Raw genomic sequence first — 23248 nt, forward strand, 5'->3', positions numbered from 1 at the left:
CTAGATAGCATGGATGCTACACGGTGTCTATGGAGGTTTAGCTAGGGGCAAATACTCTTACCGTAGATCATCGCGAGCCCCGTTTCGTGCAGGAACCGAAAACGCCTGTGTTTGAAGAGCCATATAGTGAGGATGGTGAGCGTGAGGAGCATGATGAAGATGAGGAGGTTGGCACTGTCTTGGCGGTGGCTTTCCTCAGCCAGCCTCTCTGTTGCGACGTTGTCCATCGGGTTGCCCTCGCCTCTCCCGACGAGGACCACGACGAGCAACGCGAACGGCAGCGATCGCAGCGCCGTCGGGAATCTACCGTGAAGAGGGGGACTTATCTGTCTAGACGCCATTGTGATGTTTAGAGTAGCAGTAGTAGTAGTAGGATCAGGCAAAGCGCGCTGTCCCTGTGACAGACAATAACAAACGGCATCGACTTCCGGGCTAGTGTCAAAATAAAAGAACGTCCCCATATTCAAAATAATAATCTAAACGAAGAGAATACATTGTCCAGTGGCTGATTTGGAAAAATATTTCTAGTGAACTCAAAAATGATTTCATTTGAATATGAAGTGGAAAAATAAATAATGTAAAGCACCATTCATTTATTCACCTGCAGTACCGCTTATCTTCAAAAGGGTTGCGGTGGTGCTGGAGCCCATTCCTATGACTATGAGCAGGGTTGAAAGTGGGCAGAATTTCTTGCCGGAACTCCCTGACATACAGGTCGCTACGGAGCCAGAATTTTTTTTTAAGTTTCATTGAGTTTATTCATTTTTTGGGGTGGGGGGTCAGACCATAGTTATACAGGTAATCTCCGGGTTATGAACGAGTTCTATTCCTACAATGGCGACCTAACCCAAATTTCCGCGAAATAGTAGTACCCCGAAATACCCCCTAAATCTCAAAATAACTATCCAAAAACCAAGGGTGTAGGTTTGGTCTCAACATTCGTAGGGACAATACAAGGGCGTAGGTTTGCATAGGGACGGTACGCAGGGGTGGAGCTAGAGGGGAGGCCGGGGTAGCACTGGACCCCTCTGAAATCTGATTGGACCCCCCAGGTGCCACCCCAGATGATTGACATATCGCGGCACCGACTGCTAAGTCCCTCCTGTACAGTAGTTGGCGCTATATACCACAAAGCGTTGCAATCCGCTTTCATTAGGAGAAGAATCGCCACTGACAGAGGAAGATTTGAGTCTGATTTGAGTCGGTCATCGTTGACAGAAGATAAAGTGACATCAAAGAAGGAGACGAAGGATACCCTTTCATGGACACTGAAATCCTCATAGTAAAGTAAGTTTTATGCTGGTGCCCTAATGAGTCAATGTTTAAAATAACTTGTAGGTAGGAGATTTTTTGTTGTTGTCGCTACAAGCAGAGAGCCACGGCATCAAGCAAACGTTAACGTTATATCTCATGGCGTCTAGCTTCCAACTAGAGCCTAGATCTTGAGCCCGAACCCGACCCGACCCGAGTAGAGCAGCAACAGGTGAAAAGCAAACTAAAGACGGGGGGATTGAAAAGGCAAGAATCCACGAGTGGTGTGTGGAAAGGATTTAAATTGATAGTGGAAGATGCGACAGGAAACTGTGTCGGCCTTGCCGAATGCAACAAATGTGGCGCTTTGCTCTCGTATGAGAGCAGACAGACTGGCACCTTGATGCTGAGCAGGCATTTTAAAAATTGTACTGGCCTAAAAGAAGGAGTCAAACATCGTATTTAGCATTTGTTTCGAGGGCTGCACCTCTTACACGCGGGCCGGGTCGGGTCGGGCTGGATTTTTTTAGGCCCGAACTAGGCTCTACTTCCAACAGCCGCTGAATATTAACGTCTATATTTAATTCATTTGGGTCGCTATTTATATACATGTTTCTCCAATGATTCTGAGGTATGAAACTGGAGAATTAGCCAGCTAGCTGTTGCTCTGTTGCCTTAAATCAGTGGTTCCCAAACTACGGCCCGCGGGCTGGATACGGCCCGCCTCCACATTTTGTCCGGCCCCCTGAATTTTTAAAAAACACTTTTTTTAACTTTTGTTATTTATTTCCTGGCTTTCTCTGTGAAGGACCTCGAGAGGGTTATTTGGTTACTATCTATTTAATTAATAGTGATATTATATTATATTATATTATATTATATTATATTATATTATATTATATTATATTATATTATATTATATTATAGTCAAGCCTTACAAAGAGGTGTTTCACGAGTTATTCAGACTTTGCAAGACTGCAGTTGTTACTCCAGTCCGTACTGCTTCCTGTGAGAGAAGCTTCTCTGCTTTAAAACTGATTAAAACTCCCCTCAAAACTTCCATGGCTGATGTCAGGTTAAGTCACCTTGCAACTCTCAGTATCGAGTCAAGAAGGGCACGTGCCCTTGACATGGATGACTTTGTGAAACATTTTGCGACTTCTCACAATAATTGAAGGATTATGCTTTTCTGAACGTTCTGCATTGTTAATAAAGTTCAAATTATATATACATAAATCTCATCTCCTGTGTGCTTATTATGTACATTTCAACATTTGACACTCCGATTGCAGTTGATAAGTCAAGAAACAAATGCATTGTTATAGTCTGTGGACCCCCTGAAATAGCCTCGGCCACCCCCTGGCCACCCCAAGGATAAAAGTCTAGCTCCGCCACTGACGGTACGGACATAACACTACCAACTTTTCAGGATGCTCAAATTAATAATAAAAACTTTTAAGCAAACTTATATGCATTATATAATGGGTTCAGTTATATAGGTAATTTAGATTGTATCCCCATATGTTATAGGAAAAGCAATGACCCTACCATTATAAAGTGAATTATTTTCATTATGTTAAAACTTACATTTACCCATTTTCACTTGCTGAATGCGCAAGTCCACCCCCCCCAAACACACATTTGATTGGCTGATGACTTCACCCACCCCCGACACACTTGCACAATAGCACTCGCACAGCCCCTATGTCGACAATATGCCGCCTCCTCCGCCCCCTTCGAAGAGGAGGTAAATTTGAATTTTTTTTTCGGGATGCAGCTGCCACTGTAAGTAATTTCAAAAGACGCCAATGTTGTGAAGGTGGGAAACACACCACTATTTTTGCTACTCAAAGTCAGTTCTGCATCAGAGTTAGCATAACATTAAACTGTGTGAACTTGCTAACCAGCAAAACCGGAGTAGTAAGCTGCTTAGAGAGAAGTGTCCTTCTGCTACGGTTAGCGCTAATTAAACTGTGAAAAATGTAGCGAACTCTGCTGGAAACTACAGAACCAGAATAACGTGAGAAAGAAGCTGCATAGAGAGAGAGGGGTGCTGCATAAACTCATATGTTGCTCACACAACACAACATACACACAACATAATCATAATTAACTATGCACATTAAAAAAAAAAAATCTTGGGATGCCGCGAGCTAACCACACTTAGCGTTGCGATCGACTGGTCGATCGTGATCGACGTAATGAGCACCCCGGATTTAACCTATCAATTAATTAGGTTCATATTCATGAGAAATGTTGCCCTGACCCCCTGGTCTTATTTATGTCCCACCCAGACCAAAATCTGTACATGTAGGTTATGCTGTTATGGTCTCAACCAATGTTGAAACCAAACCGTCGCCCTTGGGACAATATCACAGCATAACCTGCAAGTACACTTTTTGCTGGGGTTAGGACATTAATAAGACCAAACAGCTTGGGTGAACGAGGGTCAGGGCTACATTTCTGACGAATGTGAACCTTATTAATTAATGGGCAAAATAATCAATGCAAAATAAATCTGTATTGACTAATACCAACTTTCATGTGATACACCGTTCGATTCAAACCTATGTTTTCAAAAACCACTGAAGAAACATTTTGAAAACTTCCAGAATAAATGTGATTTCATTAGCAATTTAAATCATTTAAACACAAATTATATTTACATACACAATAAATCTAAACTTGTTCATAATCTCTGAACTATCCAGGAATGAAAAAATATTTGTCTTAAGACCACTCAACATTGTCTGTCTGAATAAATGAATAGAACTGAAAAAATGTCTTAGGCAGGGAATAAAAAATAAAAATGGAGCCGCCTTCCTTCAGGTAAAACATTATTGCTTTTGTCCACAAGCACAGCCAAACTCAACAAAAAATGTTTTTTTTTTTTTACCTTGATTATGATTAATGTATGATTATCTGAAAAAAATGTCTGCATACATAGGCTGCAAATAAAAATGTTTTTAAATAAATAATGTAGAAAATAAATACATGTTGATACATTTTAAATAACTGCAAGTCATCAGCCAATCAAAAGTGCGTTTCAGCGGCGGAAATGGACTGGCACGTTCAGCAAGTGAAAAGGGGTAAATGTAAGTCTGAACTAGGGTCGTTCCGATCATGTTTTTTTGCTCCCGATCCGATCCTGATCGTTTTAGTTTGAGCATCTGCCGATCCCGATATTTCCTGATCCGATTGCTTTTTTTTTTTTGCACCGGATTCAATTCCAATAATTCCCGATAATTTTTCCCGATCATATACATTTTGGCAATGCATTAAGAAAAAAATGAATAAAACTCGGACGAATATATACATTAAACATACAGTACATAAGTACTGTATTTGTTTATTATGACAATAAATCCTCAAGATGGCATATACATTATTAACATTCTTTCTGTGAGAGGGATCCACAGATAGAAAGACTTGTGACTTTGCATATTGTGACTAAATATTGCCATCTAGTGTATTTGTTGAGCTTTCAGTAAATGATACTGTAGCCTTGCCCAAATGCATGATGGGAAGTGGAACCATGACTGTGCGTAGTGCTACCAATTGATATATCTTCTCTGCGTTGGGAAATAATATAAGGTGTTAAGAAAAAGATCATTTGCTACCTTGTTTCCCCACATTGCTTCCCATGATATTTCTAATCGTAGAGAGAGGGATTGTAAAGCTTTAGCCAATTAAATAAAGGCTCCACAGGCTGCCAAAATTCACTCTACTCATTTTACACTGCCTTTATTCTCTCTATATAGGTAAAACGGCGTCATTACAGATTGAGCGTGACAATGCGTGGGTCGGTCGTGCAGCGCATGCATTAATTGCGTTAAATATTTTAACGTGATACTTTTTTTTTTTTTTAATGAATTACCGCCGTTATCGGGATAAATTTGATAACTCTACCTTAAGCCTAAACTAAAGACTCTGGATGAGTGTAACATATTATGTTTGTAACGTTAAATACAATTAGAAAACGATTTAATTAAAAAAAAAAAAAATATATATATATATATATATATATATATATATATATATATATATATATATATATATATATATATATATATATATATATATTAAAAAAAGGCATGGCCAATATTTTTTTGCCGATTCCGATACTTTGAAAATGATGTGATCGGACCCGATCGATCGGCATCGATCGGGACATCTCTAGTCTGAACATAATAATAATAGCAAAATAATTCACTTAATACTAATGATAGGGTCCATTCTATCCTTACAACATATGGGAAGGCAATCTAAATGTCATGTATAACTGAACTAATTATATAATGCAAATAAGGTTGCTTAAAAGTTGGTGTGGGCAATTTCAGCAACCTGAAAAGTTGCTAGTGTTATGTCCCTACCGTCCCTATGCAAACCTACGCCCTTGCCAAAAACAGGTATCATACGTCATTGTACTGTCCTCGCCAAGATGTTGGAGCTAAATCCTAGCTAGACAGCGAGCTAATCTTCGAAATGACAATGTCAGACGTCCATGTGGTTTGCTGACTTTATTCAGCTGCTGATGACTTCAACACTTGCAGAATGTAAGTAAAATAAAAATGAAATTAAATCAGTTTAATCTTCAATAACAGCAATTCAAATGTTTTACTTTATTATTATTACGTTTATAACTAGCTGCTGATGCAGCAATAACAATCCACACAAACGATTAGCATCTCTCAGTTAGCGTCCGCACATCCTCAAAAACAGTCACATAAACTCGTCCCAAACATTCGACCACAATTGAATTGAACAGAACAAAAGGGGTTATATACAAGTGTTGCCGCTTCACAAGCAACAAATGTGTGGGCAGGCTTGCTAAATTCATATTTCAGGATGAATGAATCCCTTCGTCGTTTGACAGATAAGATTTTGGTTTGACAGAGAAATATTGCAACATCAAATGTGCGTGTTACAAACTAGGTAAAGTTGTGCCTCACGCTATCATTCCATCTAGTAGTTTCTTCAGACAGGAAACGAAATCCGACCTATACAAGATGGAAATAAGTTTCCACAGACATAAAGTAATCATTGTGACCGGTCTAGGATTACTTCCTCATAAGGTTTGAACTTCTGTTAAACAAATGAGCATAAAATGTGCTCTGCATCCAAATGTTGGATTGAGTTAATGAAATATTTCAAGGCTAATTCAAATGTATCAGTGTTTGGTGGGGAAAAAAATCAAATTGGTCTTATGCAAGTAGCTTATATGTACATATAATCATTTCATCACACATAGGGCTTGCGCAGATAAGTGAATAGTGAATACCTCAACAGTTTCCTCTGACAGGAAGCAAAAGCCGCAAAAGTCAAGAACAAAAAATAACCCCAAATGTGACACGTACGCAGATGGAGATGTTGACTTTTACAATCCTGAAAGCATCCATGTCTTCATCACCGATGCTCAATAAATTGCTATTCTTTCTCTGTCTGGCAGGAGCCAGTTTTGCCAGACAACATCCAGGTAAGAATATTTGAGGTTTTATTCAGTTGAGGGTAATTTAAAATCATCTCCAGCCAGGTTGAACTCATTTTAATGTCTTCAAAGGTCATCCGAAGATGCTTACACTCATCATTAGCCTATAATTTACAACTGGCTCAATGAAAATGATTTATGAATGTCACAGGCTATTTATTTAATTGTACTAATCATGTAAATTCCGTTTCGTGTTTACCACAAGAATCATTGTTTGAACTTAAGTTGTGTTGGCTTTTTTTTTCAATTTTTCCTCAAAATGTAAGATGAAATTGTACAGCATTTGGTACATTTCTATTCTGTTTGTCATATTCACAGATGTCGACTGCGTTGTGTTGCATCTGGAGAAAGTGAAATGTACCTGGAACAGACATGACAATCTATCAGTCAATTATACCTTCTTCAGCTGGTAAGTTCAAATAAAATAATTTAAATCAAACAAAATTAATTTCTCTTTTATTTAACCGTGTGTCTAACTTAATAGAATTTTTTTTAACCTAGATGAGACATTGCTGGGATTTTGTATTACTGACTCAGTGGGGATTTTTTTTCTTACACAGGTTTCATGGTAAAAAAGCCAGCACATGTGAGACGTACCTGACAAACAACAGTCTTACAAATGGCTGCATTCAGCCATATGGTGACAAACTTAACAGGTTCTACACATTTTACACTAATCTGGTGTACGGCAATGACAGTTTTCCGAAGGAACATGAACTTTTACACAAAGGTAGGCTTACTGTAATAGTCCCACATTTTTGCAGCAATTATGTCATCAATTCCGTAAAGGTGATAGAATATTTTAAAGACAACCTTGTGAAAACATTTGTTTGATTTAGTACGCTAAAACTGAACTTTCTTGATCAATCATAGTCCATTTTAGGAAAAGTGGGAGAGGAATATTTGTCGGGTTGTGTGCCAAAACATCAGAAAGCCCTGAAGGGGGAATTCAAAGCCATTAATTTAGTAAAAGCATAAAATAAATAATGTAATGTAGAAAGATTTTTTTTCTGAGGACAATAATCATATTATCGCTGTCCAATGCAAAACACTTACAGTAATTTTCGCACTATAAAGCGCATCTGACTATAAGCCGCCATCCACCAAATTTGATATGAAAACAACTTTTGTTCATAGATAAGCTGCACTGGACTATAATCATCTGTCCTCACTAAACTATTGGATATTTACAAAGAAAAGATATTAATCGGTAACACTTTATTTGACAGCGGCATCATACGACTGTCATAAGACCACCATTGCTTTAAGAAGCTTCATTTGGCCATCACTGCTCCCTTGGGGAGGGGCTGACACTAAACCTCTGCTGCCACCTGCTGTCAACACTGTTGTTGTCCAACATGCCTCCTAGCATGCATTGCAGCGCTAAAGATGTAAATAACATTCAAAATTCATGTTCTGTGCGAATTATTTCTTCAGTTACTGTTCCAATTGTTCCATTAATTGCTGGTTATGGTAATTGGTAACATTTTATTTGACACTGGTGCCATAAGACTGTCATTAGACAATCATAATTATGACATAAAACTGTCATGAGCATTAATGAATGTTTATAACAGATGTTATTTAGTGTTATCCGGCAAATTATCTCTTGAATGGATGTAAAAGGTCCCAGCTGGACATAAATGGAGTTAGTGACATAATTTGCCGGATGACACTTTATGATATCTCTTATCTCATAAGCATTCTGTAATGCCCATGATATTGTCATGTCATAATTATGACGGTCTTATGACGCCACTGTCAAATAAAGTGCTACCTATTAACCTAAATAAAACAACAAATAAGCCACACTGGACTGATAGTCCGAAAATTACGGTACTGTGCATACATCCACATTTTGTGTTTTTTTATATCTAAAATGCATGTAAACTAAACTGCATTTATTTCATGCTTGGTTTTGAAAAAAAGCCTCCCTTTACTGGCTAACTCAACATACTGGCAACAATAATTCCGCAATTAATGAATGTAAACAATCAGCCCTGAGACAAAAACATTTTTAAATAGGGCTCCGAGAATCAATGCGTGTACACATCTATAATATACTGTAATGGATATTTTGAGTCTAGACCAGGGGTCGGCAATCCAAAGAGCCATATTCGGCCAAAATAACAAAAAACAAATGTGTCTGAAGCCACAAAAAATTAAAAGCCTTATAGAAGCATTATAATGAAGGCAACACATATTGTATGTATCTATATCAGCGGATTAAATGTTTATTTTCCTTGCAGTGCATTCTACAGAGAATGACGCACCACGTGACTACTTATTGTTGTACGATGTTGCCTCAAGTTTAACTTGATTACAATATTAATGAATTATGTTTAATTGATTTGATAAAGTTAAGGAAATGTAATAAAGAAAGTATTTTATCGGAGTTCACGCGCAGGGTGTTCAATATCGATTACATCACACGACTCATCACAGTGTCGCTGAATTAATGTCCTTGATTTGCTGATGGGTGATGTTGCCTGCCATTTTTATGGCCCTTTCCTTCACTTTCTTAGTGTGAGAGGCATGTATTTGATTTTCTGTATTATCTCGGTTTTTTTTTTGAAGTCTGCAAATAAGTGTTCTGATATGTTGATGAATGACTCCTTCATTTACCACCATGTGTGACCATATGTGAACGGTGTTCGGCAATTCCTGCGACGAAGCGTCCTACACAATGCTCAGCGCGCTTGCGCAAGCATCCGCATGCATGCGCACGGCGGTTGAAAGCGGCGAGTCCTCATTATTTTTGGTTATTTAATTTTTTTTAAAAATACCGTTTCATTGCCTCAAAAGTACTTTTTGCATGTATTTCCCTCCTATACTTTTAACTAGAGATGTCCCGATAGATCAGCATCCCGATAGATCGGGTCCGATCACGTCATTTTCAAAGTATCAGAATCGGCAAAAAAATATCGGCTATGCCTTTTTTTAATATATATATATATTTTAATTGTTTTCTAATTGTATTTAACGTTAAAGACACAATATGTTACACTCATTGAGAGTCTTTAGTTTAGGCTTAAGGTAGGGTTATCAAATTTATCCCGATAACGGCGGTAATTAATTTTTTAAAATAATGTATCACGTTAAAATATTTAACGCAAATAATGCATGCGCTGCACAACCCACTCACACATTGTGGCGCTCAATCTGTAATGACGCCGTTTTGCCTATATAGAGAGATAAAAGGCAGCGTATAATGAGTAGAGTGAATTTTGGCAGCCTTTGGAGCCTTTTTTTAATTGGCCAAAGCCTTACAATCCCTCTCCCTACAGTTAAATGTGAAAATATCATGGGAAGCAATGTGGGGAATCAAAGTAGCAATTGATCTTTTTCTTAACCCCTTATTTTATTTCCCAACGCAGAGAAGATATATAAATTGGTAGCACTACGCACAGTCATGGTTCCACTTCCCATCATCCAGTTGGGCATGGCTACAGTATCATTTACTGAAAGCTCAGCAAATACACTAGATGGCAATATTTAGTCACAATATACAAAGTCACAAGTCTTTCTATCCGTGGATCCCTCTCACAGAAAGAATGTTAATAATGTAAATGCCATCTTGAGGATTTATTGTCATAATAAACACATACAGTACTTATGTACTGTATGTTGAATGTATATATTCGCCCGAGTTTGATTCATTTTTTTCTTAATGCATTGCCAAAATGTATATGAACGGGAAAAATTATCGGGAATGATTGGAATTGAATCAGGAGCAAAAAAAAGCAATGGGATCGGCAGATACTCAAACTAAAACGATCGGGATCGGATCGGAAGCAAAAAAACATGATCGGAACAACCCTACTTTTAACCATTGTCTTTATTGGTGGTGGCTTTAAAGCAGTTGTCGACACTAGCGTATCGATGTAGCGTATTTAAACCGTCCTCATTTGATATAACTACATTTAAGTATTTTCTTAAGGCATTTTTTGAGTACGTTTTGCTTTGAGAGTCAAATTCGCCTCGTGTAAATGTTTCACTGATGTAGGACACTTTGGCAGAACACCAGTTTGTTTACAACAGCCACCCTGCTGATAGAAACGTTCGTAGCAAGCTATGATGCAAAACTTGGTTGACGGAAACGTTGAAATGTAATATTTATTCTATGCATTTTTACAGCATTGGAAAACATTAAGATTGTTTGTGTAATGTTTGTCCTCCTACAGAAACTACGTTCAAACAAAAAATATATTCCCTCCCCCATCTTTTTTTCATTTTCAGACATTTTTGAAACACTCCAGGGAACCAGTAGGGCAGCGTAAAGAGCAGCATGCGGCTCTCAAAACACGGGTTGTCGACCCCCGGTCTAGACCGTTTAACCAACCTGCTAATCTTACCATGATAACTTGTGAATTTCCTGTCTTTTACAGGATGCACGATGCAAGTGTGAATGACGCACGTTAAAGATCACATTTGATACATTTACTGATTAAGACCATATTTGTTCAACCAATAGTAATAAAGCTTTGTGATAATAACCATGTACGGTAACGCTTAAGTTTTAGATTTTTCTTAGAAAGAAGGGTATAAATGAGGTACCTTTCCCCTTTTGGGTGAGACGCTGTGTTAAAGACATTGTTTTCTCCAAACTGCAGTTTGTAATAAAGAAATCTCATCATTTTTTCAGCTTTTCGTTGTCTAGGTTTGCCTGGACAAGACAATCCCTATACATTGAGGCAAATAAGTATTTAGTCAACCACTAATGGTGCAAGTTCTCCCACTTGAAAATATTAGAGAGGCCTGTAATTGTCAACATGGGTAAACCTCAACCATGGGAGACAGAATGTGAAAAAAAAAAGAAAGAAAATCACATTGTTTGATTTTCAAAGAATATATTTGCAAATCATGGTGGAAAATAAGTATTTGGTCAATACCAAAAGTTCATCTCAGTACTATGTTATGTACCCTTTGTTGGCAATAACGGAGGCCAAACGTTTTCTGTAACTCTTCACAAGCTTTTCACACACTGTTGCTGGTATTTTGGCCCATTCCTCCAAGCAGATCTCCTCTAGAGCGGTGATGTTTTGGGACCGTCATTGGGCAACACGGACTTTCAACTCCTTCCACAGATTTTCTATGGGGTTGAGATCTGGAGACTGGCTAGGCCACTCCAGGACCTTGAAATGCTTCTTACGAAGCCACTCTTTTGTTGCCCTGGCTGTGTGTTTGGCATCATTGTCATGCTGAAAGACCCAGCCACGTCTCATCTTCAATGCCCTTGCTGTTGGAAGGAGATTTTTACTCAAAATCTCTCGATGCATGGCCCCATTCATTCTTTCCTTTACACAGATCAGTCGTCCTGGTCCCTTTGCAGAAAAACAGCTCCAAAGCATGATGTTTCCACCCCCATGCTTCACAGTGGGTATGGTGATCTTCGGATGCAATTCAGTATTCTTTCTCCTCCAAACACGAGAACCTGTGTTTCTACCTAAAAAGTTCTACTTTGGTTTCATCTGACCATAACACATTCTCCCAGTCCTCTTCTGGATCATCCAAATGCTCTCTAGCGAACCGCAGACGGGCCTGGATGTGTACTTTCTTCAGCAGGGGAACACGTCTGGCAGTGCAGTGAAGGAGCATTGTGTTACTGATAGTAGCCTTTGTTACTGTGGTCCCAGCTCTCTGTAGGTCATTCACTAGGTCCCCCTGTGTGGTTCTGGGATTTTTGCTCACCGTTCTTGTTATCATTTTGACGCCACGGGGTGAGATCTTGCATGGAGCCCCAGATCGAGGGAGATTATCAGTGGTCTTGTACAGCTTCCATTTTCTGATAATTGCTCCCACGGTTGATTTCTTTACACCAATCGTTTTACCTATTGCAGATTCAGTCTTCACAGCCTGGTGCAGGTCTACAATTTTGTCTCTGGTGTCCTTCGACAGCTCTTTGGTCTTGGCCATAGTGGAGTTTGGAGTGTGACTGACCGAGTTTGTGGACAGGTGTCTTTTATACCGATAATGAGTTAAAGCAGGTGCCATTAATACAGGTAACGAGTGGAGCCTCGTTAGACCTCGTTAGAAGATGTTAGACCTCTTTGACAGCCAGAAATCTTGCTTGTTTGTAGGTGACCAAATACTTATTTTTCACTTTAATTTGGAAATAAATTCTTTAAAAATCAAACAATGTGATTTTCTGTTTTTTTTTCTCACATTCTGTCTCTCATGCTTGGTGTTTACCCATGTTGACAATTACAGGCCTCTCAGATCTTTTCAAGTAGGAGAACTTGCACAATTGGTGGTTGACTAAATACTTATTTGCCCCACTGTAGCATTTTAGCCATTTTAGTTTGTGTCCTCCCCAAGAACAATAATAATAAAAAATCATTTTTTTCTTATATCTCCATGCGCAGTTAAGTTATACCCACCAACTAACTTGACCGTTCAGAACGGATCTGACTTGAATCTATGGTTCTACTGGAATCAGACGGATCCAAAATGTGTACAGAATGAGGTTCGCTACAGGACCAACTACAAGAAGTGGGATGTGAGTAACCTGACGTGTATAGTTTCATTCTTAGCATACTTTCTTTGTAAACAACATTTCCATTTGATACCTTGTGCTCCTCACAGACATATACAGTCACTGATGGCAAACAAAATTACTGCATCAACTTGCCCTCCAGCCGTTCCCAGTATGAGCTTCAGGTGAGGAGCAGATTATCTAAAGTGTGTGCAGATTCTGGCTGGGGCGACTGGAGTGAGCCTGTATTCTGGGGATCAAGCAACAGCACAGGTGAAAATGAAGCCATAGACTTCACAATCAGTTGATGGGAAACGAGTTTCAAATTCAAATATTTTCAAAACCAAAGCAGCAAGCGACATAAAACCAAAACAGGCACCTCCCTTAGGCATATAAGAGTCTTCATGAGCAGCAGCATCAAAAACATTCAGTCGTTCCCTAATAAAATCCGAATTAATTATTTTTTATATACAGTGCCCTCCATAATTATTGGCACCCCTGAAAAGATGTGTTTTTTAGCTTCTAATATTTTTTTAAATTCAAATAATATGGGACCTTAATGGAAAAAAAGAGAAAAATCCAACCTTCAATACAAGTGCATTCATTCAGTGGGGAAAAATCCCACATAAAGAAAATATTATTTGACATCAAATAATGTGTGTCACAATTATTAGCACCCCTGGTGTTAATACTTTGTACAACCCCCTTTTGCCAACCAAACAAGGTCTAGGGACTGAGATGGCCATGGGAGGAGCTTGATTTTGTGTCTGGTGAACCATTTCTGTGTACATGTGGCCATATGTTTAGGGTCATTGTCTTGCTGAAAGACCCAGTGACGACCCATCTTCAGCTTTCGGGCAGAGGGCAACAGATTTTGATTTAAAATGTCCTGGTATTTCAAAGCATTCATGATGCCATGCACCCTAAAAAGGTTCCCAGGGCCTTTGGAAGCGAAACAGCCCCACAGCATCACTGACCCACCCCCACTTCACAGTGGGTATGAGGTGCTTTTCAGCACGCCAGACCCAATTAGAGTGTTTGTTGCCAAAAAGCTCAATCTTGGTCTCACACAAAAATACACATGGTCCCAGGCTTCAACTGAGACCGTGTGTTTTGGTCAGATGAGACCAAGATTGAGCTTTTTGGCAACAAACACTCTAAGTGGGTCTGGCGTGCCACGAAAGATGCGCATGCTTTTTTCCATTAAGGTCCCATATTATTTGAATAAAAAATATATATATTAGAAGCTAAAAAAACCACATCTTTTTCAGGGGTGCCAATAATTATGGAGGGGATAGCAAAACTTAAAATGGCTATAAAATTATCAGATTTTACGCTAGATGCACAAAAATCACCAAATGAAGAGATAATCACCTATATATTCAGGATCAGTAGCAATATTTAAAATACAATTTCAGCTTTTGCCTGAAATAGCGACTTTTTTTTTTTTAGTTCAATTTTGACATGTTTTCACCAGCTAATAAATCACTCAATTTTCACTTCAGAATACTTAAGCAAATCATGCAAAATTATCTTAATTTTACTCAACGAAAGCAAATTTGGCATTTTTCTATACACAATCACAAATTATTTAGGTTCAATTCCGATGTCACTATTGCCTTAGCACGTCTAGCCGGCTATCTGGCCCTCGTCCTATAACAAAACACGTAAAAGTCCATTTTTTTTGTATGGACGCAGAAATGTCTAAATGACATTTTTTTTGCCAACAAATGAGCAGTTGGCTGAAAATTACCTGATTATGTAAAGATACGCTATTGTCTATGGATACAAAATCCAACATGGTGGCCATCACAAAACTGGGAGCTTTTTAAGTTGAATTCAAGTAAATAAATGCGTAAATCCTGGAATATCTGTAGATGTGAACATAAAAGAGAGAGTCTAGATTCTTGGTTAAAAGCAAAGAAAAGAAAAAAAACGGGCAGTTTTCATTCATTTTACATAAATATTTCAAGCTAAAGTTGCGCTTTTTTCCATTCATTTAATTTTTTTCACGTTTCATAGTACATGCATGGTGCTATTTTATATAATAATTACCAGGAATCCTCGTCCAAATCACTCGCGAGACAGTCCTGCCTGCTTGTATGCACTAAAACTTTCATCCTGTTTCCAACTAAATCCGGCGTTAGAACACAGCGTGTGTTTGAGTTTATCGCAGTGAAAGCTGCCACAACACTCTCCCTGACCCTGGCCCCCACGGAAGCCGTCGGCAATGTCTGTAGGAGCTGTCTCGTCAACTGATAGTGAAGTCTATGATAACGCCTAGACAGTTTTGGTAAAGGTCAGTCAATCCAAATTACGAACGCTTTTTTTTCTGTGTTACAGAAAGTGAGCAAGTCAATGGTTCCATGTTTGTGTGGATAATTGTGTACGTTCTGGCTCCTGTCATACTCATCCTACTTGTCGTGCTGTTGCTGCGTTATGAGAGGTGAGTTTTTTATTTGTTTCAAAATGATAAGAGTTTCAGACCTTTTGGGGCATAAGACTTCATTCTTTCAGTTTTTAAAAACATCAACACTATACCATACGCAATGTAACATCACGCAACTGTGCCCAATATAACTGGAGCAGTTCAGAATCAATAATTAGATACATCATACTTATCAGATGCTGATTGTTACATACAGCATATTCTAGGTTGACCATATTTTGATTTCTAAAAAAGAGGACATTCGGCCCAGCCTCGAGATACTTAAATTTAATTTGAAGTTCACTCAAAGATGCCAAAGTTACCACTTTAATATATGTAAAGTGTGCCTCGTCCTTTTATTAAAAAAATAATAGCTATATGACCAAAGACACAAATTCAAATTCTCATCAGTTATTCAACAGGTTTTATTATTCCTAAGATAATAGAACAATAATAACGTTCTTTAAAAAAAAATGGAATGAAATAATGATTCAAAAAAATAATGTCTGTTCTGTATTAGCGAATCATCCTTGAACTAATTACTTCAATTCTTTTTGTACAAATAAATAATCTGAAATAATGTTCGAAAAATACCTTTTCTGTAGAAAATCGCAGCTTTAACAAAAAGCTCTTTTCTCATTCCAGTGTAATGTAAATCAAACCGTAGCCTCAAAACTATACTAATTTAACAAAAACAAAACATCACTTCAATATTGGTGTTTTTTGTTTCAGCACTTTGGGGGATGATGGAACACTGCTCCGATGTCTGTTTTCACTGACAACACAGTACCATAGTATTCTGTGCAAAGCGTCACTCAATTTCAATACACGCTAATTGGTCCCATGAAAAATTATGAAAACCAGAAATTTTCAAGAATTTATAAAACCCCGCCGGACGTCCTGGACAGGATGTAAAAAGTGGACATGTCCGGGCATTCGATCACCATAGCATTAGACATGTGCCGATTACCGGTTTCAAAGTATACCGTGGTATGAAAATGTCAAGGTTTCAAAATCGCAAACATTTTCCTTCATACCGTCCCTAAGGTGTTAGCTATGTTTTATGTCCCAAAAATGCATGGAGTAATCCCTCACTTGCAGCTATAAGGCTCAACCCTCCCCCACCGGTTGTTGCTCAGTGTCAGTGAGTCAGCTGTGCTACACAATGGCTGGATGAGGTGAAACTCCTGAACTTTCTCCCCCACCGAAGATAACATAATCGCTGGTATGGGAATATTCGGCTACAGAAAAGTTGTAGACGGGCGCGGCTTAGAGGAGGACGGCCAACTGACATGTAAAACATGTTTGCGGAGGGTGGCTGCCGAAGAGGCAACACCTCCAATATGATTTCGCATTTATACAAAATTATAGTTTAGAAAACACTATCATGAGCATTTCCCACCAGTTACGAGCGTAACTCCAGCGTGTTTAGTGTGTCTAGCGGTGTAAAACGTGGTGTTTTTTTCCCTCTGGCAACTGTCTGTTGAGAAAGAGAGTGTGTGTACAATGTAAACATGATACAAGTCATGCACATGTGCTTTTTATGGAAAATAATTCAATTATTTTTGTTCTGACGGTAATAATGTAGAGCTGAGGGTCTGGGATTAGGCTCACGTAAAGGACTGCATTTATTTTAATTTTATATAGAATATTGCTTTTTTTAAACTTAACATTATACTAATGTTCCAATTTGCTAATATATTTTGAAAATAACAATCATGTTAAATGGAAAAAAGTTTTTATTTTTTTAAACCCAGATATCTCAAACTAACACATTTTAGAGCTGTAATTGCAATACCGTGATATTTTGGCTTAAGGTTATCGTACCATCAGAACATCATACCGGCACATGCCTACAGAGCGTATTCGTATGTGATGATCACTCTTTGTAGTCTTCAAAAAGGTTTTGAGTGTTTGTTGTTTTAACTTTAATTGTCAATGTGGATTGCTTAATATCAATAAAAAGTAGGGCTGTCAAAATTATCGCGTTAACGGGCGGTAATTAATTTTTTAAATTAATCACGTTAAAATATTTGACGCAATTAACGCACATGCCCCGCTCAAACAGATTAAAATGACAGCAGTGTCATGTCCACATGTTACTTGTGTTTTTTGTCTCCCTCTGTTAGCGCTTTGGTTCGACTGATTTTATGCGCCATGAGCATTGTGTAATTATTGACATCAACAATGGCGTGCTACTAGTTTATTTTTTGATTTAAAATTTTACAAATTATATTAAAACGAAAACATTCAGAGGGTTTTTAATATAAAATTTCTATAACTTGTATTAACATTTATCTTTTAAGAACTACAAGTCTTTCTATCCATGGATCGCTTTAACAGAATGTTAATAATGTTAATGCCATCTTGTTGATTTATTGTTATAATACAGTACTTATGTACAGTATGTTGAATGTATATATCCGTCTTGTGTCTTATCTTTCCATTCCAACAATAATTTACAGAAAAATATGGCATATTTTATAGATGGTTTGAATTGCGATTAATTACGATTAAATAATTTTAAAGCTGTGATTAACTCGATTAAAATTTTTAATCATTTGACAGCCCTAGTAAAAAGACATTTCAAAGAAAGAAAAATCAGTCATATTGCCAGAACTATAAATTCTGATGGCTCAAGCCAAATTAGATTGTCATTGCAACATAATCGATGCTGAAGTCTGATTTGGGGGGGCATCAAACTAACATCCATATAATTCAACAAAGTACAACCAAGAAAAATACTGCCCAAAAAAATAAATAAATAAATGTTGGGAATTTTACTATTTCCTGTCCCTTACCCAGTATATTTTTGGGAGGGACCTCAATCATCCTCTGCAAACATATAAATATACATTATGTCCTTTAAAAAAATTTAATCTCAGTGATCTTTTGTTGATGAAACTTTCAAAATTTTCCCCGAATCCCTCACATAGGTTTCGAGTCATCTTCATTCATGTGGTACCTAAGCCTTCGCTGATTCAAGACGCTGAGGTAAAGTGCATCGGGTTAAGGTTCTCCATTCAAATTAAAACCTATTTTTAGGTGGTATACATCAACATTCTGTTAAATGACTAACATACACATTTATTTCTTACAGTCTTGGCTTCCAATTCCCAAAGGCCTCAAGGAAGGCTTCAAGGCAAACTACCATGAGAAGGCCTGTTGTGTTCGAGAGTACCACCAATGACCAGTCTGACAACCACCGGTTCAAGCTCTTCTCTCACTAGTGCAAAAAATACTCAAGACGCAGCTTCTGCTCTCAAATTAGCTATGGTACTGTATCTATAAATGATTGGCTCTACAAATCTTGCTTTCCACTAAACACAACTAAAACTGTTTATATGATGTTTATAAAGAAACCTTTGTGCATCAAACATTTAGGAGTATTTTTGGGAGGACAGGAACTGCAAATGGTCTCTGAATTCAAGTACCTTGGAGTGACATATGATTCCACACTGTCTTTTAAAAAAGCCATATTCATAAGCGGATTTTCAGGGGGGCAAGCCCCCCCGCCCCCGGTAGCTGAAAAGTGTAATTGCATGTAATTGACTTTCCTAAACAGTATCTGATTTCAAAATTAAGAATTTTCCGGTAAAATATTGTTGATAAAAGTTGTAAAGCAATAAAACAAAAATGAAACAAAAAACAACAACATATTTTTATAATGGGTCAAAATTATTTTTTCGAACAGATTATGTGACTAGCGCTTTAGAAGGTCATTTGCTTTGCTTAGCCAAAACCACCCGAGGACCGAAAAGGCAGATGGATATACGTACATTTTTTCAAACCTAAGCTTTCAAAAGCGACAACAACTACTGAGCAAGAACCAAGGATTGAAAATGTAGACCATGAAACGCTAGAGACCACTGTCAAAATGGTGAGTGGAGTTTCAATTTGCCCCACTAAAGACTGAAGAAGATTGTACAACAGAGCCACCACTGGTGTCTTGCCAATGTAGTTACCCCTGTCAAAAATTGTATCCCCTGGTCGCGGGATACACATTAGCTATGAGTTATGTCGACTTGATTAATTGAAGCCAGAAAAGAACCACAGTTATATTTTTGGACATCAACGTTTATTAAACTGGAGAAACACCGTACCGGTCTTGAATTACAGTAATAACAGTTATAGGTCATCCTACGAGTAAAACAGTAAAACATTAGCCATTTTATAAGAATATGTAATACAGTGAAATTCAACCTGAACAGTTTTAAACAAATAAGGTCTTTCATAACACGTGGGGCTGCTAGAATGTTTCTACACTCAATGATTTGATCACACATTGAGTATTGCATACATGTTGGCAACTTGCAGATGTATATACATGCAGTGACATAAAATTACTCAACAAAAAATCTTTAAAGGTCTTTGCAGAAAACCAATGTCATTCCAAGTTTGTAACATTTTTTAAAAAGTACGATTTACTTAGCCTTGAAAATTTTAAATATTTTAAAACGGCTTGTCTAATGTACAAGGTGTTACATGGTAGGCTTGAACGGTATTGGAAAAAACTATTGTTGCGATTTTTGGGGGGTTTGTGATATATTACGATATTATATTGCGATATTTAAAAAAAAATATATATATATATATATATACACATAGATTAGGACTGTCAAAATTATCGCATTAACGGGCGGTAATTAATTTTTTAAATCAATCACGTTAAAATATTTGACGCAATTAACGCACATGCCCCGCTCAAACAGATTAAAATGACAGCAAAGTGCAATGTCCACTTGTTACTTGTCTTTTTTTGGAGTTTTGTCGCCCTCTGCTGGCACTTGGGTGCGACTGATTTTATGGGCTTCAGTACCCATGAGCATTGTGTAATTATTGACATCAACAATGGCGGGTTACTAGTTTATTTTTTGATTGAAAATTTTACAAATAGTATTCAAACGAAAACATTAAGAGGGGTTTTAATATAAAATTTCTATAACTTGTACTAACATTTATCTTTTAAGAACTTCAAGTCTTTCTGTCCATGGATCGCTTTAACAGAATGTTAATAATGTTAATGCCATCTTGTTGATTTATTGTTATAATAAACAAATACAGCACTTATGTACCGTATGTTGAATTTACATATCCATCTTGTGTCTTATCTTTCCATTCCAACAATAATTTACAGAAAAATATGGCATATTTTATAGATGGTTTGAATTGCGATTAATTACGATTAATTAAGTTTTAAGCTGTAATTAACTCGATTAAAAATTTTAATCGTTTGACAGCCCTAAAATAGATATTTTTAAAGAAATTTTCACTAGATGACTTGAATAGCTGTTTGGAAAGACTTTGGATGACTCACCGTGACCACAGTGTACAGTGATCCCTTGTTTTTCGTGGTTAATGGGGACCAGAACCTGCCGCGATAAGTGAAAAACCGCAAAGTAGCGGTGGATGTGTATTCAATGTATTTATTCAGATTTAGCATTGGAAAGAGATATATACAGTGGAGAGAACAAGTATTTGATACACTGTCAATGGGTTTTCCCATTGACTGTGTATCAAATACTTGTTCTCCCCACTGTATAAGACATGTTTTTTTCACTTTTTTCCCCAAAGTATGATTAAAAAAAAATATATATATATATATATATATATATATTTTTTTTTTTTAATTTAAATAAAGGGCAGTTTTAAACATAACTGTCCCACCGAATCATTTTTAAACAAGAATAAAGTACTGTAGTAGAAAAATGCTTGGCTTTATTAAATGCTTCTGTTTACCTACCTTGGCTGTGACTCCTGGAGTGACATGTAGAAATTACAAACTCCTCAAGATCACTTCTGGCGTTTATTGCCACCACACAACATGTCCGGCAGCCTTGAACGTCTCCACACACACGCACACATTCATTCCAGCACGCGCTTCCTTGCAAAGCAACTATATAACAAATTAAACGATGATTGATGTATTGAAGTCCGCTTCTCTGGCGAGATCAAACACAACCATCTGTCAACATCGTTAACTTTAATAAGCAAGTGCCACAGTGACTGAGGAAAAAAGAGCTGGGAGAGGGATGGAGGCCACATTGTCTTACAGACTAGCATTATTCTTCGACATATTCACGTAAAATAAATGCTAACTGCATGTTTTTTTTGCTTTAAACCAAATATTGAGACTGTTTTACATCCATATCTATAAAGAAATTTAGGGATTTAAGCATTTATTCACAACAATTTTCACCGGAAAAGCTCTGTTTACATATGGCGGCTGCCACATTGACTGACAGACTAGCATCATACTTCGGCATTTTGCGTAAAGTAAATGCTAACTGAACTTTTTTTTTTTTTTTTTGCTTTTAACTAAGAATCGAGACTGTTTTACGTCCATATCTATGAAGAATTCAGGGATTTTCAGCATTTATTCACAAGAATTTCCAACGAGAAAAGCTCTTTGTATGTGATTTCACTCGGTCAACTTTGACAGCCACGTCAACAATGCTGACCCCCTATTAATCGGCCCCGCGCCCCGTCAATATCATTATGAAGTCTATGGTTTGTGTTTTATTTAACAATAACAATTCATTGCATTTGAATTGGGGATTTATTAGGATGTATTGTCAATACATTAGTGGTTCAATTGGTTAAAAAACATGACAATAATATCGCATATCAGCAATAATTTATGTCACGATATATCGCCTACTAAAATGTGTTATCACGACAGGCAGCGATCACCCCAGTCAGATTGGATAGACGTCTATCACCGTCAATGGCAGTGAAACGTGACTGCTTAATTTCAGCCTTTCCAGCTGAAATAGATTTGATGTATATAAGTAAATAAGATGTCTATACTATTTAGGTGACAAGCTTCATCCATCCATCCATTCATCCATCCATCATCTTCCGCTTGTTCCGGGGTCGAGTCGCGGGGCAGCAGCTTTAACAGGGAAGCCCATACTTCCCTCTCCCCAGCCACTTCAACCAGCTCCTCCGGCGAGATCCCGAGGCGTTCCCAGGCCAGCCGAGAGACCGAGTCTCTCCAGCGTGTCCTGGGTCGCCCCGTGGGCCTCCCACCGGTGAGACATGCCCGGAACACCTCTCCAGGGAGGCGTCCAAGAGGCATCCGAACCAGATTCCCGAGCCACCTCAGCTGGCTCCGCTCAATGTGGAGGAGTAGCGGCTCAACGCCGAGTCCCTCCCGGATGACCGAGCTTCTCACCCTATCTCTAAGCGAGAGGCCGGACACCCTGCGGAAGAAACTAATTTCGGCCGCTTGTATCCGGGATCTTGTTCTTTCGGTCACAAGCCACAGTTCGTCACCATAGGTGAGGGTAGGAGCGTAGATCGACTGGTAAATTGAGAACTTTGCCTTTTGGCTCAGCTCCTTCTTCACCACTACGGACCAGTGCACCAATCCGCCTGTTGATCTCCCGCTCCCTCCTACCCTCACTCGTGACAAGCTCCATCTAGTGTTAAAACTGAGAAGTGCAAAAGAATGTAGGATCAAATGAAGCTTCTTGTGCGGCCCAACAGAGGCGTAGCAAGGGTCCCCGGGGGCCCCAGGCAACAAGCAACATGGGGCCCTTTGAGTGTGTGCAAGTAAGGGTGACAGTTGGACTTGGAGCAATAGCATATTTAATAAAAGTAT

At 38.1% G+C, this 23248-nt stretch overlaps 2 protein-coding genes across 10 annotated transcripts in view; one reads left to right on the forward strand and one right to left on the reverse strand.

Annotated features, from left to right (window-relative positions):
• slc9a6b (solute carrier family 9 member 6b) overlaps nucleotides 1–420 on the reverse strand; it is a 37586-nt gene extending 37166 nt beyond the window's left edge. For both annotated transcript variants that reach the window (XM_057820297.1, XM_057820295.1), the window contains exon 1: nucleotides 62–420. In XM_057820297.1, the coding sequence (XP_057676280.1) occupies nucleotides 62–341 (280 nt within the window). In that variant the 5' untranslated portion in view covers nucleotides 342–420. The remainder of the gene's footprint in view (nucleotides 1–61) is intronic.
• The window catches only part of il2rga (interleukin 2 receptor, gamma a), a 113404-nt gene extending 92692 nt beyond the window's left edge, over nucleotides 1–20712 (forward strand). For 7 of the 8 annotated variants that reach the window (XM_057820309.1, XM_057820310.1, XM_057820311.1 and 4 more), the window contains 8 exons: nucleotides 6701–6727; nucleotides 7058–7148; nucleotides 7300–7469; nucleotides 13105–13238; nucleotides 13325–13487; nucleotides 15558–15660; nucleotides 18579–18636; nucleotides 18743–20712. In XM_057820309.1, coding sequence (XP_057676292.1) covers nucleotides 6701–6727; nucleotides 7058–7148; nucleotides 7300–7469; nucleotides 13105–13238; nucleotides 13325–13487; nucleotides 15558–15660; nucleotides 18579–18636; nucleotides 18743–18832 — 836 coding nt within the window. In that variant the 3' untranslated portion in view covers nucleotides 18833–20712. Of the gene's footprint in view, nucleotides 1–6578; nucleotides 6728–7057; nucleotides 7149–7299; nucleotides 7470–13104; nucleotides 13239–13324; nucleotides 13488–15557; nucleotides 15661–18578; nucleotides 18637–18742 lie in introns of those variants that run through there. The other variant, XM_057820308.1, reaches the window with a different exon arrangement.
• Nucleotides 20713–23248: the final 2536 nt, after the last annotated feature.

This window comes from Corythoichthys intestinalis, chromosome 18 (genome assembly GCF_030265065.1).
Source record: "Corythoichthys intestinalis isolate RoL2023-P3 chromosome 18, ASM3026506v1, whole genome shotgun sequence".
Lineage (NCBI taxonomy): Eukaryota > Metazoa > Chordata > Actinopteri > Syngnathiformes > Syngnathidae > Corythoichthys > Corythoichthys intestinalis.